Genomic DNA, 22,271 nt, shown 5'->3' on the forward strand with positions numbered 1-22,271 from the left:
TTCCTCCCGGGACCCTGTTCCACTTCTGCCTACCCAAGTCTAGGTCACTTAGCTGCTCAGGGCCCCATGCACCTGACAGGTCCTTAAAGTGGGTATTTGCTCATAGCCCATGAAGAGTGAGTGTGTTGGGATGTGCGGCTAAAATGCCCATGTTGTGGGAACGGGGTATTCTCGAGGTGGGACCCTGAGTCCTTGGCCCTACACCATATATTTCCAGCTCCAAGCCCAGTCCTCTGTATTCCGCCCTGGTCTAGACGGCTCCCCTCTTCAGATCAAAGAACTACTCTGTGTAGTCATGATTGGATGCCGTGATTTGGCCACACAGGTGGGGTGATGACCCCCTAAATGGGGCGCGGTGGCCCTTGCTCTTACCTCTGGTCTTCTCTTGGCGGTGTGCGAAGCAATGGAGAGCTGTGGGGTTGGGGTTTCTCAGCCCATGCCAGGGGCTCTCCAGGTCTGATCACTGACAGTGAGCTGAGGAATGACCTGGACAGAAGATCCAAGATAAGGAGACAGATCTAAGGGTCCTTGGGTGAGGGTGGATTACTAGGATCCGTGGGCATTGGTGGGGAGGGCTTAGAGAAGGGGGGGTGCTTAAAGGGGAGCCCCTGGGGAGCAGGTTTACAGAGAGGACGTTTTTACAAGTTTCTAATTATATTTATTTGGAGTTTTCCTCCGGCGGTTTGAAGCTGTTAACAGCAGGAACCTGTATCCCTGGTGTTTGTTTTTGTTTCTAACCAGCTGCTTGGCTTCAGTGTAGAGAACCCAGGGCGCAGGCGACACCTGCCCACTGCTGCGCCGCCCACCCCTTCTTATTGTGACTGTGCCTGCACCCTCCCCGCTCGCTCCTCAGCCCTGCTCCCAGCTGCTGCTGCCCCAGACCCAAAGCCTCAGAGCATCCGCATGCCTCCAGGTTTCAGTGCCAGGCCGTTCCATGGTGAGGTACTGAGTGCTTGCTCCACACTGAACCAACTGCTGACTGGGGGTGGGGGAGGCACCACAGTGACTGAGTCCCGGCTTCTTCTCTCAGGTGCTTCTAGAAGGCAGTGGTGCTGAGAGCACTGGACGGGGAGTCGGAAAACCTGGGGTCCTGGCTCCACACTAGCCATTTGCTCTTTCCTGGGATGCCCTCACTTTGCTTCAGTGTCCTTATCTGTTTAATTAGAGACTGAACCATTTGAGGACTAAATGAAATAACTTACATTAAAAAAAAAACAAACACAACTCTGCAAACTTAGTGAAAGTGTACACATCTGACACCATGGTTGTGTTGTCATCTTCTCTGAAAACTCATAATGGTGAAGCCAGAATCTGCCTCTGCCCGCCTCCCTCCTACCCACTCCCTCTCCAATGCTGTTCTTCCCCCAGCTCATTAGCCCCTTCCTGTCCTCGACAGGCCTGACGCAAAGCTGTTAGTTCTGCCCATACCCAAAACTGAAATGAGCAAGGAGCTGGATTAGGGGCAAGGTAGGACTTCAGAGAGAAACTCAACAGGTTCCCCTGACAGGTGGTAAGGTCTCAGGGTCAGCCCTGTTCCCTCCGCATCACCACTCATGACTGCTTTTCCTGACTCTTCATTTGGAGAGGCTAAGATTATGGGAAAGGGAAGTGTAGTTGTTTAAGAAAGAAATAACTCTTTTTTGTTTGGGGTCAAGAGGTCGTCATCTGTGTGGTTTCCTGGACTCTGTCTAGGTCTGCCTCACCTCTATGTTTTGTCTAGGCTGAAAATGCACCCAGGCTCCAGCTGAGGTCACAGGGCCTCACTGGGATGACAGCCTGTGACAGCAGTACTGTGGAGCCGGGCCCTGTCAGTTTCCCTAGCTGCCGTTTTGATCGAAGAGTTAGAGCAGATGTGTGCGGATGCGGGTGTACATGCAGCGTGCTGCAGGTTAGGACGTCATGGCCAAAGCCTGGCTGGTTGTCTTGGACATTACTTAGACGAGGAGGAAAGAATGAGGGAACCGACCAGGAGCAGCAAGGGAATGCCGGTCTCTGTCTCAGATGGCCTCTGGTGTCCTGTCATCAGGTGTTCGCTCTGGGGCTCAGGTACCTCTGATGGGGATGCTCTGGAGAGACGCCTCTAGTGGCCCCAGGTGACAGCTGAGTACCCTGGGATCCTAGGACCCATTTGTCCCAATCTGGTCCCAGCACTCACCAAATGGATGCTTTTTTAGGTGGGTACCACCCTTCTTTGAGTTTCCCGTCTCTCTTGAGATTAAAATTCCTGGGACTCCTGGACTTCCCTCCACCCAAAACGCTGGTAGGATCACAGGACAGTAAAGAAATGAGCTGCTTCTATGAGCTAACACAGAGCAAAGGATGCCCCCACCATTCACTCCCCCACCAACCCATCTACTCACCTGTCTACTCAGCCATCTGTCCCCACATATGTACTCACTGCCTTGAATGTGGTATTAGTCTGCTTTGTTTGACTGATGAACCCCCAGCACCTAGCACAGTGCTTTTCATGTTGCAGCCACTCAGCAACTACTTGCTGAATGGCTGAATGAATACACTCAACTCTATTCCAGCTGCCACATAGGTTTTAGAGATTCCAAAGCCATGGCCTCATAGACCTTTAGGCTTCAGTAGGTAATACATGTAAACTAAGACTTAAACAGTGATATCAAGGCAATGTATAAGAGACTGATCACAAGGCAGTGATCCATCAGGTGACCAAAGAACCTGACAATGAAAGCCTCAGGAGTTAAGGCTGGAGCAGTCCCAGGTAGCTTCCCACCAGTGGCGCCTGAACGGGGCTCTCAGTGATGGGTGAGATTTGGAGCCATTTAGGGAGAGGGAGGAGTGAGGCAGACACCATACATCCTGGGCTAGCCTGGCAGAGACAGAAGGGTGTCACAGCCATGTGAGCGCGTTACAACACCAGGCAGCCTGTGTCTGACCTTCTGCTTGGGCCCATCAAATTTGCCCCTAACTTTATCCACTGCTGAGTGGCATTTGCTGTGGTAATGTAAAGGTAGGGCAGATCCTGCCTGGGGATGTCTGTCCATAGCCCACAGTGCACAGCTCTGCTCATTTCCAAAACTATAAAGTAGAGGAAGTGTTTCCTTGGGGGTCCTGCTGCTCCTCTTTTGGGGTCTACTTCCCCATCCTCAGAAGGGATCTTGAGGCCACCTGTGTTATGATGATCCATCCTTTCTGGTCTGCCCTCCAGGTTGTATCTGCCACCCTGTTTCTCCCTTTTCTGGAGTGTTCCACCAGGCACTGGAGCAAATTCAGATGGAATGTCAGATGGTGCTGGGGAAAGCTGCTGCAGTTACAGACCTGCATCTTTGTACCAGGAGGGTGAGGCAGGGAGGGCTCTGCTCATCTGTAGTTATCTCTGCAGCCACCACTCTCCGATTTCAACGTCTGTTCCAGTCCAGCACCTGTGGTGGGGTCTCCATAGCCTTCACAAAGGACTGTGGAGGGCAAATTTTAGCCAGCACCTTCAGGGATGTCTACCCCCAACTCGTCTGCACAATCATATGCCCTGTGGTGCCTCCATAGCAGGCCTGAAATGGGCCTTTGATAAGGAGAACGGGGTTTAGAAAGGATACCAGAGAGAAGGAATAATGATAGCAAACATTTACAGAGCACTTACTGTATACCTCCACTGCGGTGCTAACTACTTGATGAGTGTTAACTCATCTGATGCTCACAGCAGCCCTCAGGGGGGTGCTATGATGATTATTCCCATTTACAGAGGAGGGGACAGGTAAGTTCGGAGGCTGGCCCAGACCACACGGACAGCTGACAGAATAATACTCCAGAACCTCTTCTCTTAACCACTTTGTCATGCTGCCCCATGGTCTCTTTCCAGCGTGGGCCAATAGTTTATCCACATTACCTGAGTTGGGAAAGGGAGACAGGTAGCACCCTAGCTTTACTCTGGTTATCCTAATTCAGCTGCTTCAGGGGGGTACCCGAACACTCACATTTTTAAAGAGGTCCCCAGTATGCCGTCAGGGTTGAGAATCACTGGTCTCACTCAGTCCATGCCCACTGGTAGCAGGGGTTTGGCCTATGTCCTGAGAGAACAAGCTGAGGCTGTGCCCATAGCATGGAAGGGATCCCTGCAAGGCCAGGTTCTGGGTGGGCAGGTAGGCAGGTGACAGGGGCTCTAAAGAAGCTGCTGGATGAAACTTAGGGCCCTGTTTCATAGCTCTGCTTTAGGCCTGTTCTGCTTCAAAAGATGCCAGTTTTACACCTTGGTTTCAAGGTGGGAAGCAACTCATCATGAATCTTTAATAAATTTCAATCTCAAACCAGTAGGTGCTTAATGTTTCTTGATTTCTCACTTGAACGTCATGGGTTCTATTAATAAGAAGGAAATTTAGGGTCCCAATCCATTGTCATCTAATTGCCCTTGGATTTTTTTCCAAGATATAAAATGGGGCTTTATGAAAAATTCCAAGCTACCAAGTAACTTTGGAGTGATTCCCTTCCGTCCTGTTCTGTACATCGTTCTGGTCCAGAAATGCCAGGCTTTGTAAAGGCAATACAGCTTTTGAAGTACTGGATGGTCCTTGGCTTATTCTACAGGCTTCCGCTTCATGGCCCATTAGTTTTGCCACATGCATAGGAGAGCTTTTCTCTATGAGACAGATCAGAGCTGCAAATATCACATGCAAATGATACGGTAGCTTTGAGAAAGGTCTGTATTGTACTTGAAGACCATTTCCCACAAACCTGAAGTTTCCCTGTGTGTATTTCAATTTGGTATGCTAAAAAGTACTGAAATAATGTGTAATTCTTCTGTGTTTTTCTTACAATCTTGTAATCTCAGTTCAAATGTAATTGAAAATATAAAACCCAAATGATTTCAATGCAGTTAAACTGAACTAAAAGGTAACTTGTGTGTGATTCTGAAGATGTATATAAAATATTTTTATTTCTAAAAGAAGATTTCAAACAAATAGTTAGGGTTCTTTCTTCAGCCAGTGCTCATCTGTGGGGAGAGCTGAACATGATACACAACATGGCTTTAAAGAGTTAGCTGAGAATGTGCACCCTGGGAGGTGGCAGATGATGGCCCAGGTACATGGGTCCCTGCCATCAAATGAGACCTGGATGGAGTTCCAAACTCCTGGCTTGGGTCTGGGCCAGCTTTGGCCATTGCAGGCATTTGGAGAGTGAACTAGCAGGTGGAAGATCTCTGTCTCAGGCAAATTGAATCCCCCAGGAACAGGAGTTCACCAGGAATGAGGCTGATCAGAAAGAGCTTTTGCAAAGATCTGGAAAGCCAAGCAGTGTAGCTATGAAAGAAAAAAGAGGAATGCACCAGTGTGGTCAGTGAAAGACTGTGGTCAGTGAGATGTGTGGAAAGGAGTAGAGAAGGTAGGTGCTATAGAGGGCGTGGGGGGAGGTAAAGTCTTCCAGGGAAGAGTCTTTTTGCAGGAGATGGATCAGCATTGTGAGCAGGGAGATGAGGGAGAGCAGGAGATGGCAGGAAAAGCCTGGCTGCTGGAGGGTTTGAAGGCTCTGCCAAGAGGCCTGGGTTTATGGTGATATCCATCAAGGTCCATCCTAGCAGTGGTGCACATTAAATGGAGACAAAGGGAAGAACTGGGAGCCCAGGTAGCCTGTGGTAGGCCCTGGTGAAGCACCAGCTGATACGGGGATAGGCACACACCTCTGAGACGGCCCCAGAGGAGGGGAGGGGCTTCTGTACCAGTTGCTCCAGGCCCAGGGGTATCCCTTATTCAGAACTCTGTGCTGTCCAATAGATCTGTGATGTTGGAAATGTCCATGTCTGTGCTGTCCACTGTGGTCGGAGCCACTGGCCACATGTGGCTATGGAGCATTTGGCCTATGGCTAGTGCAACAAGGGAACTGAATTTTAGATTAATGTAATAGCTACGTGTGGCTAGCAGCTACCATACTAGCACCATCCTAGAGTAACTGTTGATTTCATACTTATCATGTCAAGCTTCCTACACTGGGAGCCTCCTGTTACCAACACTCCATTGGGCACGTTACACAAAGCACCTAATCAACCGCTCACAGCCTCTCATGAGGAGGTATTGCCATCCTCACTTTAAAGGCAGAAGAGACAGACAGTAAAAGTGGCCTCCACAGAGAGTGGTAAACTGGACTTGAATCCGGAACTAGTGCTTATGATTGTCCTGTGATAATGCCTTTCTTTGTACTGCTTTCTTTCCATCAGTTGGACCAACTGATTCTCCACACAGCCTCTTAACCATCTATAAACTCCCTTGCACTGGCCGGTGCCGCGGTTCACTTGGTTAATCCCCTGCCTCCGGCATCCCGGGTTCTAGTCCCGGTTGGGGTGCCGGATTCTGTCCCGGTTGCTCCTCTTCCAGTCCAGCACTCTGCTGTGGCCCAGGAAGGCAGTGGAGGATGGCCCAAGTGCTTGGGCCCTGCACCTGCATGGGAGACCAGAAGGAAGCACCTGGCTCCTGGCTTCGGATCAGCTCAGCACGCCGGCCATTTGGGGAGTGAACCAATGGAAGGAAGACCTTTCTCTCTGTCTCTCTCTGTCTCTCTCTCTCACTGTCTAACTCTACCTGTCCAAAAAAAAAAAAAAAAAAAAGTCCCTTGCACCCTCACTTATGAACCAGTCTTCCATCCTCCTCTTCTCCATTCTTTCACTTTGGGAGGACTTCCCACAGTGGGAGGGCAGGTGTACACCTGGCTGCAGGGTCTGAGTGAGGAACAGATTAAGTGTGGCCAGGCTCTCCGCACTGGGCATGGGGGGCAGCTGCAAAGGAGCAGAAGGGGGCTGAAGGGTAGAGTGCAGAGCTGAACAGACGCCTGGAAGACTTCAGGCAGAGCGTCTGGGTGGCACTCTTCCAGATTCCAGTTCTCTGCTTAGCCCAGGGAACTTCAGACCTGCCCCCTAAAGTATAAACGAAGAGGATAGATAACTGTGTCCAGCCAGGACTCAAGGGTGCCTAGAGAGAGGTCACTGGTTTACTCACCCATTCAGTAAAAACAGATCGAGCTTCTTAAGGATTTGGATTCAATAGGTCTACAATAAGGACTGACAATAGCATTTTTAACAAACCCAGGCTGTTCTGTAGCCCACAAATCATACCTGGCATTCAGGCTATCTTGCTTTCAAATCCTATTTCTCCTACTTGGAGGCTACCACTTGTATACTACCTTGGATATCCCAGTTCACAGCTCAAAGTAACACAGGTTCTCAACCCTGGCTGCACATTAGAATCACTGGGATGGACGGCTGTAGCAAAACACTGATAGCCAACAAACTTCAGCCCAGGTTTGTCGACCAGAGTCTCTGGGGGTATGGACAACTCAGGAGAGCTGACACTGATGTTCTGCAGCATTGAGGACTCTCCTCAACTAGTCTCTAATTTCTCTGAGGGCACGCACCATACCCTGCTTCATGTCATGAGTCTCTTCTGGACTGGGCTGAGCCCGTATAGTAAGCATTTGCAATGGAATTTCAGTTCAGCTTATGGCCACATGATACTGCCCCGGAAGTTGGAATCTTTTGCCCAAAGACTTCCCTGTGGCCTTTCTTCACCATCTTTTTTTTTTTTTTTTTTTTTTTTGACAGGCAGAGTGGACAGTGAGAGAGAGAGACAGAGAGAAAGGTCTTCCTTTGCCATTGGTTCACCCTCCAATGGCCACCACGGCCGGCGCACTGCGCTGATCCGAAGGCAGGAGCCAGGTGCTTCTCCTGGTCTCCCATGCGGGTGCAGGGCCCAAGCACTTGGGCCATCCTCCACTGCACTCCCGGGCCACAGCAGAGAGCTGGCCTGGAAGAGGGGCAACCGGGACAGAATCCGGTGCCCCGACCGGGACTAGAACCCGGTGTGCCGGTGCTGCAAGGCGGAGGATTAGCCTATTGAGCCGCAGCACCAGCCTCTTCACCATCTTTTTAAAGTTAGATCTTGGAGGTCTGTGTGTAGCGCCTGTTATCAGGGCAAGGGGAGAACAGCACTGTTACAGCACAAGAGCTGAGAGTCCTGGGATGGACGGCCCTGCCTGTGTCACCTGGAGAGCCAAGAAGGCTGCACCCATCAGTCTTCTGGTTGCTGAAGTCCCACTGCTGCTGGTGGCAGAGAGGCCAAGGAGAATCTCCCAGGATGGAACTTCTTTCCTTTATAGCTTCTTGGTGCCATGGAGGACAAGTGGGGGCAGGCCTGGCCTCAAGCAGAATCATGAAGCACAGGAGGATCCCTGAGATGCCCTCTTTCTTCCTCCTTTAATTACCAGTGGCCCCTGGACCCTGCCCCCTTTCCAGAGGATGCTGTGCCCATGCCTTTTCTCTTTCTCTTCCTCCAGCCTGCTCCTAAGAAAGGCAGTAAATCAATTCACACTAGGTAGACTACGTCTAATCAAAATTAGGTATACTGCTCAGCCCAAGAGGTTTTTGTTTGTTTTTAAGTCAGAGGAGTGAGCTGTCATTGTGGATTAAGCTTTTCAGAAAGTGGTTGGGGTTCCTTCTGAGTTCCTAAGATGACAGAGTCTGTGCAGAAAGATCGGTGATGTGCAGCACATCTCTTTCTGGAGAGGCTGCTGCCTCTGTTTTAGAGAAGAGGGGATTTTGCCTGGGGAGCCCACCTCAAGACACCTGCTGGGAGACATCAACAGAAGGTCTCACGGGTTCCCCGCTCTGCTCCTGCCAGATGTGGACGAGTGTGTGGAGGGGACTGACAACTGTCACATCGATGCCATCTGCCAGAACACCCCGCGGTCCTACAAATGCATCTGCAAGTCCGGCTACACGGGAGATGGCAAACACTGCAAAGGTGAGGCTGGGAGGGTGCTCAGAGAAGGGTGACCTGTGGGAAAAGGGAAACCAGTGTGTTGCCCTCAGTTAGCCACACTGGACACAACACCCAGCACTGAAATCCCTGCTCGTCGAGGACGGGGGGCAGCTGCATCTTCCCAGAGGGTGCTATCTCCTAGTTTGCACAAGGGTGCCATACAGGTTAGCTGAGCCTCTCTGCTGGGATGGTTCACAGCCCCACAACTCAGCTGGGGCGGGAGCACCAGAATCATGGGACTAGGGCGGTTTAGATCCTTACACCATGCCAGCAAAGGATGGGAACAGAAAATATACCTCAGGGGAATTCCTACTGTAAACAAACACATCTTCCCCTCATAATTAAAGCAATGCAAATTAAAGTAGCCTTGAGATACTATTTTAAATTTATGAACTTCAGTGCTGGTGAGACTTCCACAGGCAAGGTAGAGACTCATTAACTCCTAATGGCATAAATTGGGAAGTACAGTTGTCCATCAGTATCTACAGGGGATTGGTTCCAGGTCATCCCCACCCCCACTCGAAGGAGAGCAGACTCCACAGATGCCCAGGTCCCTCAGATAAAGTGCTGTGGTATTTGCACATAACACGTGCACATTCTCCTGTACACTTTACCTCATCTCTAGATTACCTAAAATGCCTAATGTAAATTAAACGCTATGTAAATAGTTATACTGTGTCATTTAACAATGACAAGAAAAAAGTATGTATGTCTTCAGTACAGATACAATTACTTTTCTTCGAATATTTGTGATCGTGGTTGGTTGAATCTGTGGATGCAGAACCCCTGGAGGGCTAATTTAATTTAAGGAAACTTTAATTTAATTTAAGGAAACTTTAATTTAATTTAAGGGTTCTTAAAAGGTATTTTATATCTTTCAACCCAGAAATTTTAGTCTTGGGAACTTATTCAAAAGAAATTTAAAGAAACAAATAATATTTGAGTAAAGATGTTCTCAAATGCATTATTTTTGATATTAAATTAAATGAAAGAAACCTAAGTGCCTAACAATGGAGAAAAAGGATTAATAAGATACAATATGGCAACACAATGGAATATTCTGCCACCGTATACAATGGGCATTAGAAAGACTGGATGGAGATGTGAGAAAATGGGCTTAGCTGAAAATTTGCAAAATGTAAAGTGGTTTGTAGGCTATGACACGACCATGAAAACACAAACACACACAGAGGTTATATTTTAAAATAAAGTAACCGCAAGGCTGAGCCCTCGGGTGGACAGTGCAGGGTCCGAAGTGGGGTCAGCTGTCCCAGCTTCTCTTTGCCCACAGACGTGGATGAGTGTGAGCGGGAGGACAATGCAGGTTGCGTGCATGACTGCGTCAACATCCCTGGTAATTACCGATGCACCTGCTACGACGGATTCCACCTGGCACATGATGGACACAACTGTCTGGGTGAGCGAGGGGGAAGGGGGTGGGGGTGGCTGGATAGTTTGCGGGGAAGAGGATGCTTCCAGCATTTCCCATTTCCCAGGTAAGGAGGGGAAAGTAACTTCCACGAGCCACATTCCCATAAGGGGGCGAGGTCAGTCTCCCCTTTGGGACTGGCCTCTAAGGATGAAATAATCTTGCTGCCAGATGAAAAATAGCAGAGGTGACCCTGCTAGGAAGAGCTCCCAGGCTGAGGGCCAGGAGATGACAACAGTGAGCTTGGTCACAGTGGGTGAATAGAGCAGGAAGACGACTCGGCTCTAGATAAATCCTGGTTCTGCTGCTTACTAACTAGTTGTGGGGCCTTGGGCAAATCAGCTAATCTCTGGAAACCTTAGCTTCCTCATCTCTCAAATGGCAACAGCGATAACCTACTCAAAGGCTGCTGGGTGGGTCCCCGTGAGAGGATATGTCTAAAGAGCCCTGTCCAATCCCTAGTATATAGTAGGTGCTCAACAAGTGGAAGGAAGAGTGTTCCTGATGAGCGTGGTGATGTGGCTCCCCAGGGCACAGAGAAGCATCATCATCAACTGAATGGGCCTCTGTTCCCCACCTCCCCACTGAGAAATGGAGGCAAAATCTTAGCCAGAGTAGCTAAACTGTGAGGTTGGAACAGAAGGGGACAAATAGAGGGATGGAATGTAGGATGGGGCAAAAGCAAGAAGACAGTGCTGGGGAAGCCCAGGGCATAGCAAGAGATGGGGCAGACACAGGAGCAAACCTGAGGAAAGTATACCTCCTTAGCTTATCTAGCAGGTGCACCTCACAGGCAAGGGCCAGCTGGATCCAGGTCGCCCTGCTCTTAGCCAGAAGGGGAAGTGAGGATTTTTAGAGCCTCAGCAGAAAAGATGGGAAGCAAGAGGCTGATGAGTGCCCCAGGAGGCCAAATTCTAGTTGCTCCATTTGGCAACCAATCTCCCTGATGCCTCCTGGGCCAAGGCAAACTGAGAAGGGCTCCAGACGTGGGAGGTCAGTAGCTAGCATAGGGATGGAGTCAAGCATTGAAGCTTGGCTCTGGGGCTTGGGGGTAGTGATTTGGGGGTGAGAGCCTACTCTTCTCCCTCCCATTGAGGGTGTGGCCTGGCAGTTCTCCCCCTATCCCTCCCCGCCAAGCTGCCAGACTGTGTTTTGTTAAACCAAAATAGGAGAAAGGCCGGGGAATATGGCAGCAAGCCCAGGCATGGGGGAGGGGGGAAAGGACAGGGCTGTGGCCTGTCCATAGAAATGGTCCCCGCCCCACAAGGAATTAAGGCCTAGCTGCCTTTACCCGGCATGCCCTTCCAACCTCAGCACCATGGCCATAGGCTCTTCTTGAACTCAGAACCGTTCCCAGGTTCCTTGATCCCCTGGCTGCTCATCACAACCAGCAGCCACCCCCGTTTACCTCTCCCTGACCCTCTACCCCACCTCCATCCTCATCATCACTGTTGCTCTTTTCTGAGCACCTCTGCCCCTGGGACCCAGTTTCCCCAGGTGAAGGAAGTGAAGGAAAGTCTTCACCATCGAGAGCCAGGTTCAAATGCCTCCCCTTGCCTAGTTCCCCAGGTCTGCCCTGTTTGGGCGGCCTCATCACACTCACTGGAGTATTAGCTGACAAGGAGTTGGATGGGAGCTGACGTGTCTGGCCTAGGGCTGGGCTTGGGAGGTAGGAGGCTGGATTCTTAAGACTGTCTCCACCCCCCTCACACCCTGCACCTTGGTCTGCACCCCATGGCCCCACCTATCGCCTGTCCTGCACAGACGTGGACGAGTGTGCCGAGGGTAACGGTGGCTGCCAGCAGAGCTGCGTCAACATGATGGGCAGCTATGAGTGCCACTGCCGGGAAGGCTTCTTCCTCAGCGACAACCAGCATACCTGCATCCAGCGGCCGGAAGGTCAGCCCGGGACCTGGGAGGTCCCCGTGCCTGCCCTCCCCAGGCTTCCCTTTCTACCTGTCCCTCAACCTCCTTCCTCAACTCTGCTAACTCCTTCTCTTGTCCCCCGGTTTGATCACATTCTGAGTGCACCACGGGCAGATACTCCGAAAAAGAGCAAAATGTGGGGAATTAATTTGGGGCTGGGGTCATTTGCAATTGAGGAGACTGTAGCCTGTCCAAGGTCAATGTTTTCCTAACTGCAGGCCTTTGAGCCTCTCTAAGCTCCAGCTTATCTGAGGGCCCCATCAGTGCTGTCCTCCTTGCACTCAACTGGGAGTCAGGCAGGGAGAGTGGGGCTTATGTTGTTCTGCTCTGTGATTCTTCTCCCCACCCCAACCCAGTGTGACATCATCCCTGGGGCAGGGACTTTAATTCACCTTTGTATCCCCAGTACCTTACACACTGCCCTGCACACAGTGGGAGCTTGGTAAATGTTTGTTGGGTTAAATCACATAGTAAGTGTACCAGTTACTCCCCACTCACATAACATACCTGATTGGTATTTATCTTCTTCCCAATTCGACAGGAATAGAGCGCATCTTGTCTAGGTCCTTACTAAGTCCACCCTGTCCCTGACACAGTGCCAGGCAACTGTTGGACCCCAGCTCAGGTGTTGAAAGGACAGTATGATCGTGCAGGCTTTCTCTGGGATGGGTATCTGATCCTATTACACCAATCAGGATGGCTTTCAGCACTGCTGGCTAGCACTCCATTTTGTGGGCAAGACAGGAGACCTGTCCCTGCAGGGAAGAGTCCTTGTGTTGCAACCTCAGAGAATTCTCCCAATTTCTGAGGCCCCCAAATGCCCCTTCTAGCCCTTCCTCCCCCAGGAGGGAGACAGGCCACGCACCCCCTCCTCTTCCCTTTTAGAAGGAATGAACTGCATGAACAAGAATCACGGCTGTGCCCACATCTGCCGCGAGACCCCTAAGGGGGGAATCGCATGTGAATGCCGCCCTGGCTTCGAGCTCACCAAGAATCAACGGGATTGTAAATGTGAGATTCCTGGGACAGCAGTGGAGGGAAGGGTGGACAAAGCAGCAAGGGCTGGGAGGGAAAGGGAGCAGGGGAGGGACAACTGGAGAAGAGCGCCAGTTGCCACGCCGTGGCACTGTGGCACTCAGCGAGGAGAGAGCTGACAGGCCTCCTGCCCTCTCTGCACAGTGACGTGCAACTATGGCAATGGTGGCTGCCAGCACACATGCGATGACACAGAGCAGGGGCCCCGGTGCGGCTGCCATGTCAAGTTTGTGCTCCACACGGACGGGAAGACATGCATCGGTGGGTGAGGCCAGGGGAGAACTCAGTCTGCCTGTGATGGGGGTGGGTGGGGACGCTCGGGAACCAAGGCAAGGAGGGGAGCACAGGGGCCCAGAGATTGGGTACAAAGTGACTGATGAGGGAGTTGAACACCCGGACAATGGCAGGTCCAATGAGGGACAACTTGGAGAGAGACCGATGGGGCTCACCTGACCCTCTGCCCGATTCACTGGTTGCATCACCCACCCTGAGAGCTTCACTGCCCTCTTTGTCCCATAAAGTGTGGCCAAACTGGAGTAATTCGCAGAGGTGCTTGTTGATGGAGGCTATGGTGGGAAGGGGGCAGAGCACGGGGGAAATGCAGCTGGCTGGGCCTGGCTGGCGCCCTGGTGACTAGTGTGGCGAGATGGAGCTGGCCCAGCCCACTACCCCTACTCTGAACTGATGCTGACAGTGTTCCTTCCTGCAGCAACCAGCCCTCAACAGAAAAGTGGGGTTTCCTGGCTCCAGCACCCTCTTCCTCTCCAGCCTTTCTTCCCTCACTTTCCTCCTGTGTGCCCCTTCTTTCTCTCTTCCAGACCTCAGTGGTTCACACTCTCAGCTCCACCTGTCACGGTCTCACTTCCTCACCAACTCCAGTCTCCCATCCCTCTCACCCTGCTTTGAGGCTCTCTTAATACCTGTTTCCCTTTTCCTGAACTCCTAGGTCTTACCTCACGTATCTTCAGGAACCTCAATTTCTTAAATTCCTGGTTCCCTGGGTCTTTAGGTCATTAGAGCTGAGAAGATGACAGGACAAGGTGAGCCCGTGCAGAGGAGAGGTGGGAAATAAACAGGAGAGGAGGCTGTGTCCTCAGGCAGGCAGGAGGCAGGCTTGCTCTTGGCATGTGTGTCTGTGGGCAGCTGTTCAACTGGTGGCCCTGACACGTTGGGGATGGGGAGGTGTGAACAGTCACTCTGGGTGAGGTCATGAGTGTCAAAGACGTGAGAACCAGCCCCTCCTAACCTCCACTACCAGAGGCCTGCCCCCCGCCCCCCCCCCCCCGGAACAGGGGAGCAGGTGATGCTCTCCCAGGTCCCTCTCAGGCACCTGCTCGAGATTCGCACAGCCAGTTCCCAAGTGCATCTTCAATTAAGACCCCTCCTGCTCCACGTTTCCCTCTGAATTCACTTTTCAAAGACCACAGAACATTTTTAGGTTGTTACTTTGCCTTCTCTGGGCTACTTTTTTCCCAGCTCCTTTCATTTTTCCTCATAGGTCTAATTCTTCTACTTTGCGAACCTCCCACACTCCCCTGGACATATTCCCACAGCCCAGAGCCTCCCCAAAGACACAGCAATGGCCCCCCAGAAAAACCGCATGAATCAGGACAGAGTGCAGGGCACACAGACACGAGGGCCTGACCCCACTCTGGTTCCCTTCTGTTTGGACAGCCCGTGACATGGCTGCTGGAGTTCTTCTCTAAACCGAGGTTCATCCCGCCACCTGGGCCCCGGGCGCCTGAAGCAGAAAGCTAATGAGGCTGTCCGAGGGTTCCAGCTCCCCCTCCTCCTCTCCCTCAGAACTTTCCTTACCTTGCCCTTTATCTCACTTTTCTCACCAGCCCTGGGAGGAGGAAACTTCGTCGGAGTCAGCCTGACACTTGGAGTTAGTGGGGAGACACAGGGTACAGTTTAGCCGAAAGCGTGGACATGGGATGTGGGACTTGGCTGTTTGTAAGACCTGAGGCTGCCTCCCAGCTTTGTCACTCGCATGCTGTGTGACACTGGGCCCGTGACTGCCCCTCTGAGACTCAGTTTCTCAGTCCCTTGGTGGAACTCTGTGAGGATGCCAGGCAGGACAAGGCTGAGGAGTGACTCTGTTGTAGGGTTCCAGGGCTCATTTGGGGGTTAGTGGTGTGGGCTTACAGGGGGAGGAGGGTAGGGAGGGGTCTGGGGCCCAGTGGGCCGCAGTGGCTCCCGCCCGGCATCTAAACAGCTTTTTTACAATGTCAAACAGGGGAAAGGCGGCTAGAGCAGCACATCCCCACTCAGGCCGTTTCTAATGGTAAATATGTCTGCTCTCTCCGCTTACTCTCACTGGCTTGCTAGGGGAAGGGCTAACCTGCCGGGGCTCCCACTAACCGCATGCCCATCAGCCTGCCCGCAGGGCTGTCCTGGCAGCCGGGCACTGGGCCCACTGGGTGACAGGAAACCTAAGTCTCTAAGGACTGGCCTGGGAGCCTTCGTGTTGATCTTGTCTTCCTTTGTCCCTCACACTCTTCCTTTTCCGCGCTTTCCTCCCACACCCACTTCCTAACACGCCCCTCCCAGCCCTCTGCCCCTCCCCACTCACTCCTTCTCTACTCAGTTAAAAATCCAGCTAGCACCATCTTACCCACCATGCCCGCTGCGCCACTGAGATGGGGGTGCAGTAGGTTACGTGCCATCCCTTCCTTGAGATGCCTTCTCTGGGTTCTTACCCACATTCATTCCCCGTGCCAGCACCATGCACCATTCTGGTTAAGAGCACAGCATCTGAGTTGGGACAGAGTTGAGTGTGAATCCTGCCTCTGCCACTTTCCACCTGTATGACCTCAGGCAAGCTACTTTTCTCTGTGATTCTCCGTTCATTCTTCTGTAAGACGAGGAGACGAACGGTCCTCCCTTCAGGTTGCTGTGATGATTCAAACAGTGTGTGTGGTGTACCTGTAAGCACCTTGCATGGAGTAACTTGGTGGTTCTAATTCTGCAGCCTTGGAGAGCAAGGGGTGAGGCTGTGTGTGCCCTGGGCTGCCCCACCCTGCTCTGCTCTGGAGTATGCTGTCCTGCAGAGGCAGGCAGCCATGCCTGGTATCGTGGTCTAGCTGAGGGCAGACGGCATGTCAGCTCTCCTGCTCCCGGTCCTGGATCCTTCAGAAGCTACCTGGACCTGGCCCAGGATCTCTGTTCCCTTGTCTTGGGCCCAGGGCTTAGTAGACCTCTTCTTATGCTAACAGCACTCTTGTTGGGGGAGCTGGGCTTGGGGAATTTCAGGAACGACTACAGTGAGAATGACACAAGGGGGTCCCACTGTGGCTCTTCCCAAACCCGGGCATGATGGCCAGGAACCCAGTGCCAGGCATCTTCTGGAGCCCTGGCCTTTCTGCTTCTGTCACAGTGACAAGAGTTGGGCTGAGTGTCAGGTCTCAGAGATTCCAGAAGATGGTAGTGCTGTCCAGTTCTTTTCTCAGTTTCCATTTGAGAATCACTACTGGAGGCCTTGGGATTCTCCCTCTCAGGGGAGAATTCTAGCCCCCCACCCCCACCCCAAGGATGGGCTACCCCTCCACAGCATCAGGGCACCTGTCAGGGCCTTGCACTATTTGAGCTGATAGCTTTTCCTCAGGCTCACCTGACTACCAAGCTGCTCTCTAAACCTGTTTTTCTTCTGCTCTGAATTCAGAAAACAGTGAGGGGAGTGGTACAGCCACACTCCCCCACCTCTGATCTCTTGAAAAGCTTAGCAGCCAAGAGGGAGCAATGCAAGACTTAGCTGAAAAAAGGACTTTGGTTTTGTCAAACTCTGAGGTTCTTACACTCTTTCACCTACCTTTCCACACCCTCTGGATTCTTTTTCTCTTTTTGCCCCTTGCCCTAACCTACGTTGCCATTGGGAAAGTAAAACAACACAGCCTGCAACTAGAGGGAGGCTTGGGAGGAACTGGAGGAAGATGACGCAGGGTGTGCTGTCTCCTCTGAGGGTGAACAGTCATCTGGGACTGCGATCTTTCTCAGGATAGCTGGGCAGGGAAGAAGGGGCATGTAAAGAGATGGCATCCCTCAGTGGGCTTGGGAGGCACCAGGCACACTCTTCCCACCCCACCCACTCTAAGACTGTCCCACATTCCTGCCCCATGAGATGTTCAGTGGGAAGAGGCAATTCCTATCTGTCCCTCTGGTTCCCTGGCCGCCAGAAACCCCCTCACTCGGCTCCCATCCCTCCCTGCTCCCCCTCACCTCCTCCACCCCCTCAGCACATTCCTGCCTGACAGCTCTGGCTTGTACCTGCCTCACTGCTGTCCACCTTGTTTCAATCAAGCAGGGGGCAGGGATGTGGACTGCTTGGCTGCACTTGTGAGGGGATGGGGGCTGGGAGTGATGGGAGGAAGGGGGCTGGGAGCCGGCAGCCGCTGCTTAATACTCCTCCTAAAGCACAGGGAGGGAGCAAGGCCTTCCCTCAGCCCTCCGTGGTTTCCACAGCCCCGAGCTGAGAACTCCTCTAGGCTACTAACCTGGTTCCCATCCCCCAACTCCCTCCTAAACAGAGACCTGTGCTGTCAACAATGGGGGCTGCGACAGTAAGTGCCACGATGCAGCCACCGGTGTGCACTGCAGCTGCCCTGTGGGCTTCATGCTGCAGCCAGACAGGAAGACCTGCAAAGGTAAGGACTTGGAGAAGACGGGAGCACAGAGCCCCTGGTAAGGGGCTGCGGTTGGGACCAGAGCTGGGTGCTACCTGTTATGGGACGTCTCAACCCCTTTTATGAAGAACACGGGGCGTGGCTAAGAGCTGTCTCCTGTCTACCTTTCCCATCTCAGTTCAAGGGGCACAAAAGTCCAGCCTGTTCCTTAGTGTCCCCTGCCCCATCTTTACCTCTTTTCCCTACTCATCCCCGTTCCCCTGTGGGTCTCTTCTTTGTGTCCCTGGGTCTGAAAGGCCATCTGAGCCCTGGCTGTGCAAGAGGTCACAGGTGTGGCTCAGAACCTTCTTAACCCACATTCCCTAGACCTCCCAGGAGGCTCAGGGTGGGCGTGGTGGTGGGGTGTGACAGCTCCCTTGGGAAGGTGTACTTGCCAAAGGAAGACTAAGAGGGTGGTCAGGAGCACTGATGCTGGAGTTCAGATCCCAGCTCTGTGATTCTGGGCCAGTTGCTTAACATTTCCATGCCTCAGTTTCCCCACGGTGCTTGCCTCACAGGTGTGTGGTAAGGATTAGATGAGTCACTGTATAGGAAGCACTTAGAACAGAGCGTGGCAAATGGTAAACACTTTGTGTTGGCTGTTATTATGGTATAATCTCCCACAGTGCCCATTCTATTTCCCCTGCCTTTTAATTAGCCAGGTCAGGGGGAGGGTGGGGAAGAGGGAGGAGGAGAAAAGGGAGGGCAGCCATACTGAAAATGATGATTCATCAGGTCTGTGTCCCCTGGTCATAAGGAGTGGGGACTCCGAGGAGGACTGGGCTGGTTCTTTGTGTCTTTTGGCCAGACAGCTGCGAGGGGAGGAGGGGGCGGAGCGGGGGAGGGCTGGGGCAGCAGGTCAGCCCAGCGGAGTCCAGAGGCTTCCTGCTGGGAAGGACTGTTGACAGGTATGCTGAGAGCGAAGTGGAAGGCTGCCCTCCCTGCCCCCTTCCCCCAAGTCGGGCTGAGTAGCCTGGGTCCTGTCTGCCACCAGCTTAAGGAACTTGACCTCAGGAAGGAAGCTGCTCACCCACCCCCTTTTCCCTTACTGGTGCTGAAAGCTGCCTCGGGCCTGAGTCTCTCCAGACCTCTCCCAGCCGGCCCCCTGCCTGGCCCCCCAGCCCTCCCCCACCAGCTGCCCAGCCTGACTGGCTCTCCTGAAGGTCCTCCCTCGCCTGGCCTCCTCCCCAGCTCCTCCCAGGAGGGCAGCCCCTTCCCAGCGAGTCCCTTTGGACTCCCCATCTTTCCCTGCCCCCCCTCAGGGCCTTCGTGACAGGGCTGGGAGACAGGAGAGGGATGATCCTACCTACCAGTCGTCTCAGGAATGACCGTCAGCTGGAGAGCACAGGTCATGGACTGGCCTGTAGGTCAGGTGCCCAGCTGCTCCCTGGTTCTGGCAGTTCCCTGAGGGCCTTACTCTGGTGCCCATCTGTCCCCTTCTAAGAGGACTCCGTCTCAGAAGACACAGACAGGAGCATGAGACAGGAGCAGTAGGGGCGGGCCCTCCTTTTTCCCCTGTGTCTGGGAGGGAGGCAGAGATTTCGTCTCCTTGCTTCTTTCCAGCCTTCAATATTATCTTCCATTCTGTTTTGTCCTGCTTGCCCAGACATAGACGAGTGCCGCCTGAACAATGGAGGCTGTGACCACATTTGCCGCAACACAGTGGGCAGCTTTGAATGCAGCTGCAAGAAGGGCTATAAGCTTCTCATCAATGAGAGAAACTGCCAGGGTGAGCTGGCTTGGGTGGGAACTTTTAAGGAGGAAAGAGGTCTGGAGTCTGAGAAACTCAATAGACACTGTGGAGAGGCTCTGGAGAGCGCCGTGCTGTGAATTACCAAATGGTACCACTTCCTCTTGGCGAGCCAGCTCCACGCTGGAGCACACATCCTGGCAACTCACATCCCCCAGCTGCTACCCTTGGCAGAGTACGACCTGCCTGACCACACAGAGTAGCCCAGATCCGCATGCAGCATGTCTCGCAGTTACTGACTTCAAGGACTTCAAATGGAGGGGACCTTGCTCAACCACTGATCATAGGGCTGGGTTACAAGTAGGGGCGCTTTCAGCTCAAGGGGGAGAGCCAGGGCCCCTCATCTGGGCCCCTTACCCGCACAAGGGTCAAATGCCCCCAGATAGATTCAGTGGCTGGAATCTTTGCTCTTCCAGATATAGACGAGTGTTCCTTTGATCGCACCTGTGACCACATATGCGTCAACACACCAGGAAGCTTCCAGTGTCTCTGCCATCGTGGCTACCTGCTGTATGGTGTCACTCACTGTGGGGGTAAGCCAGCAAGCTTGCGACTCCTGGCCCCTCTCACCTCACCCTGGGTGCACGTGCCATGTCTGTAGCCACTGTAATGAAATGCAAGGGATGAAGACAGACTCTGAAGGCCAGCGGGTGACAGGAACACAGGGAACAGCACCCTACCTCCAGAATTTCTCTCATCCCCTTCACTGTCCCCAGAACCCTATCCTCAGCTCTCACATGACAGTCCCACTGGTAGGTAGGTGTGGGAGGCTTTTAAAAGGTGATCAAGCTGTTGGCTCCTTCTGAACAAATTTTACAGTGTACACTATGGTATGGCTAACTATAGGCACAATGCTGTACAGCAGATCTCTAGAACTTACTCATCTCGCATAATTCAGGGTGCCTGGAACTAACCAAAGGTCTTTACTCACTGCCCATACTGTGGCTCCCACTGCCCCCCACCATTTGTGTCTCTGTCCCTTCCCCCAGATGTGGATGAATGCAGCATCAACCGAGGAGGATGCCGCTTTGGCTGCATCAACACTCCTGGCAGCTACCAGTGTACCTGCCCAGCAGGCCATGGCCGGCTGCACTGGAACGGCAAGGATTGCACAGGTGGGCAGTGCCCTCTGCTGGCTGAAGCTGGCACTGCAGTCTCAGGGGGTAGTTGGGGTCCTGAAAAGCTGAAAAGCCACGCTAGGGAAAGTATGAGATGGAAGGGCTGGAAAATTTAGCCACTGGAAGTTTCTGGCAAATAATTCCTTCATCAGGCTCCATGGGTACAACAGTACCCAACTAAGGGAGATCGGGGAGAGGAATATGCCATCTCCTCAGGCCTCTCTTCCCTTCCTAGAGCCAGTGAAGTGTCAGGGCAGTCCTGGGGCCTCGAAAGCCATGCTCAGTTGCAACCGGTCCGGCAAGAAGGACACCTGTGCCCTGACCTGCCCCTCCCGGGCCCGGTTTTTGCCAGGTACATGGGAAGAGGGTGCTGGAGGGCTTGGCGGGTGAAGGGAGGAAAGGCTGGCTGTTTGGGCAGCTCTTCCACTCCCCCTGGATTCCACCACTGGGGGTGGTGTTGGGAGGGCAGGTCAGGGTGGTAACAGGCCCTCTCTCTCAGAGTCTGAGAATGGCTTCACAGTGAGCTGCGGCACTCCCAGCCCCAGGGCTGCTCCAGCCCGAGCCAGCCAACACGGGAACAGCACAAACTCCAACCAATGCCATGGTGAGCACCAGTCCAGAAGTTTTGTTACCACCCTATTCTCTTGAATTAGCCCCTTAGTGCTCTTCTTCATCCATCCCTTGTTTGCTCTGTAATCCCCCTGCCCCGCTGCCTTGTTCCCTCTGAGCACCTTGACTTTCATGATCTCACTCTCCCAGCCAAGCTTCTGACTCACTGCCCAGCTTCTCAGCACCCTCTCCTGCAGCCCCCACCCTCACGGGTCCCCCAGCCTGTGCTGAGCTTCTACCATCCCTCTAGAGACTGCAGTGCTGTCAGTTAAACAGCGGGCTTCCTTCAAGATCAAGGACGCCAAATGCCGTTTGCACCTGCGCAACAAAGGCAAAATGGAGGAAGCTGGCAGAATTCCAGGGCCAGGTCTGGACTGGGGACCCCACTCCAATGGGCCAATGGGCCACCAAACCCTCCCGAGCCCTTGACTCCACTGCTGCGGGAGCTCTCTTCCCAAAACCCACCAGCACCCAGCACTGTGGAGACAGCAAGGTCAAAGCAGGTGTTGGCGGAGGGCCCAAGGGAGTCCCACATTCCCTTCTCCCAGATCCTCAGTATGCTAGACTCAAAGGGCACTGAGAGAGCGCAGTCAGGGATCCAGCACGGTTCGTCTGGGTTAGGGAGGGAAGTGAGAGCTGGGGTGGGCACTTGCCCTGTCCCCAGAGGTGCCCCCCGGGGTTGACAAGGCCTCTCCTCCAGGTGGTGCCCCCTGCTCTGACTGCCAGGTTACCTTCATCCACCTCAAGTGTGACTCCTCTCGGAAGGGCAAGGGCCGGCGAGCCCGGACCCCTCCAGGCAAGGAGGTCACCCGGCTCACCCTGGAACTGGAGGCAGAGGTCAGAGCCGAAGAAATCACAGGTGGGACTGGGGTACTGTTGGGAGGAGGGCCAGAAGGGGACAACAGAGCTGGGGAAACCACAGGTCTCAGCAGCGAAAGGAAGGGACAAAGCCTGTACCTGGGCAGATCCTGCCTGACGCCT

At 53.1% G+C, this 22,271-nt stretch overlaps 1 protein-coding gene and 1 long non-coding RNA gene across 4 annotated transcripts in view; one reads left to right on the forward strand and one right to left on the reverse strand.

Annotated features, from left to right (window-relative positions):
- Positions 1-22,271, reverse strand: part of LOC133755853 (uncharacterized) — an 86,203-nt gene that overhangs the window by 47,538 nt on the left and 16,394 nt on the right. The window contains exon 3 of the long non-coding RNA XR_009865494.1: positions 373-486. This is a non-coding gene — a long non-coding RNA (uncharacterized LOC133755853). The remainder of the gene's footprint in view (positions 1-372; positions 487-22,271) is intronic.
- Positions 1-22,271, forward strand: part of SCUBE3 (signal peptide, CUB domain and EGF like domain containing 3) — a 35,336-nt gene that overhangs the window by 4,314 nt on the left and 8,751 nt on the right. Inside the window, exons 2-15 of one of the 3 annotated variants that reach the window (XM_062185991.1) lie at positions 8,622-8,744; positions 10,054-10,179; positions 11,956-12,090; positions 13,003-13,128; positions 13,297-13,413; positions 15,392-15,439; positions 17,679-17,795; positions 19,420-19,542; positions 19,980-20,096; positions 20,553-20,678; positions 20,917-21,033; positions 21,181-21,285; positions 21,541-21,657; positions 21,991-22,149. In XM_062185991.1, the coding sequence (XP_062041975.1) occupies positions 8,622-8,744; positions 10,054-10,179; positions 11,956-12,090; positions 13,003-13,128; positions 13,297-13,413; positions 15,392-15,439; positions 17,679-17,795; positions 19,420-19,542; positions 19,980-20,096; positions 20,553-20,678; positions 20,917-21,033; positions 21,181-21,285; positions 21,541-21,657; positions 21,991-22,149 (1,656 nt within the window). The remainder of the gene's footprint in view (positions 1-8,621; positions 8,745-10,053; positions 10,180-11,955; positions 12,091-13,002; positions 13,129-13,296; positions 13,414-15,391; positions 15,440-17,678; positions 17,796-19,419; positions 19,543-19,979; positions 20,097-20,552; positions 20,679-20,916; positions 21,034-21,180; positions 21,286-21,540; positions 21,658-21,990; positions 22,150-22,271) is intronic. The other 2 variants (XM_062185992.1, XM_062185993.1) reach the window with 2 other exon arrangements.

The sequence above is a fragment of the Lepus europaeus genome, chromosome 3, assembly GCF_033115175.1.
Source record: "Lepus europaeus isolate LE1 chromosome 3, mLepTim1.pri, whole genome shotgun sequence".
Classification (NCBI taxonomy): Eukaryota; Metazoa; Chordata; class Mammalia; order Lagomorpha; family Leporidae; genus Lepus; species Lepus europaeus.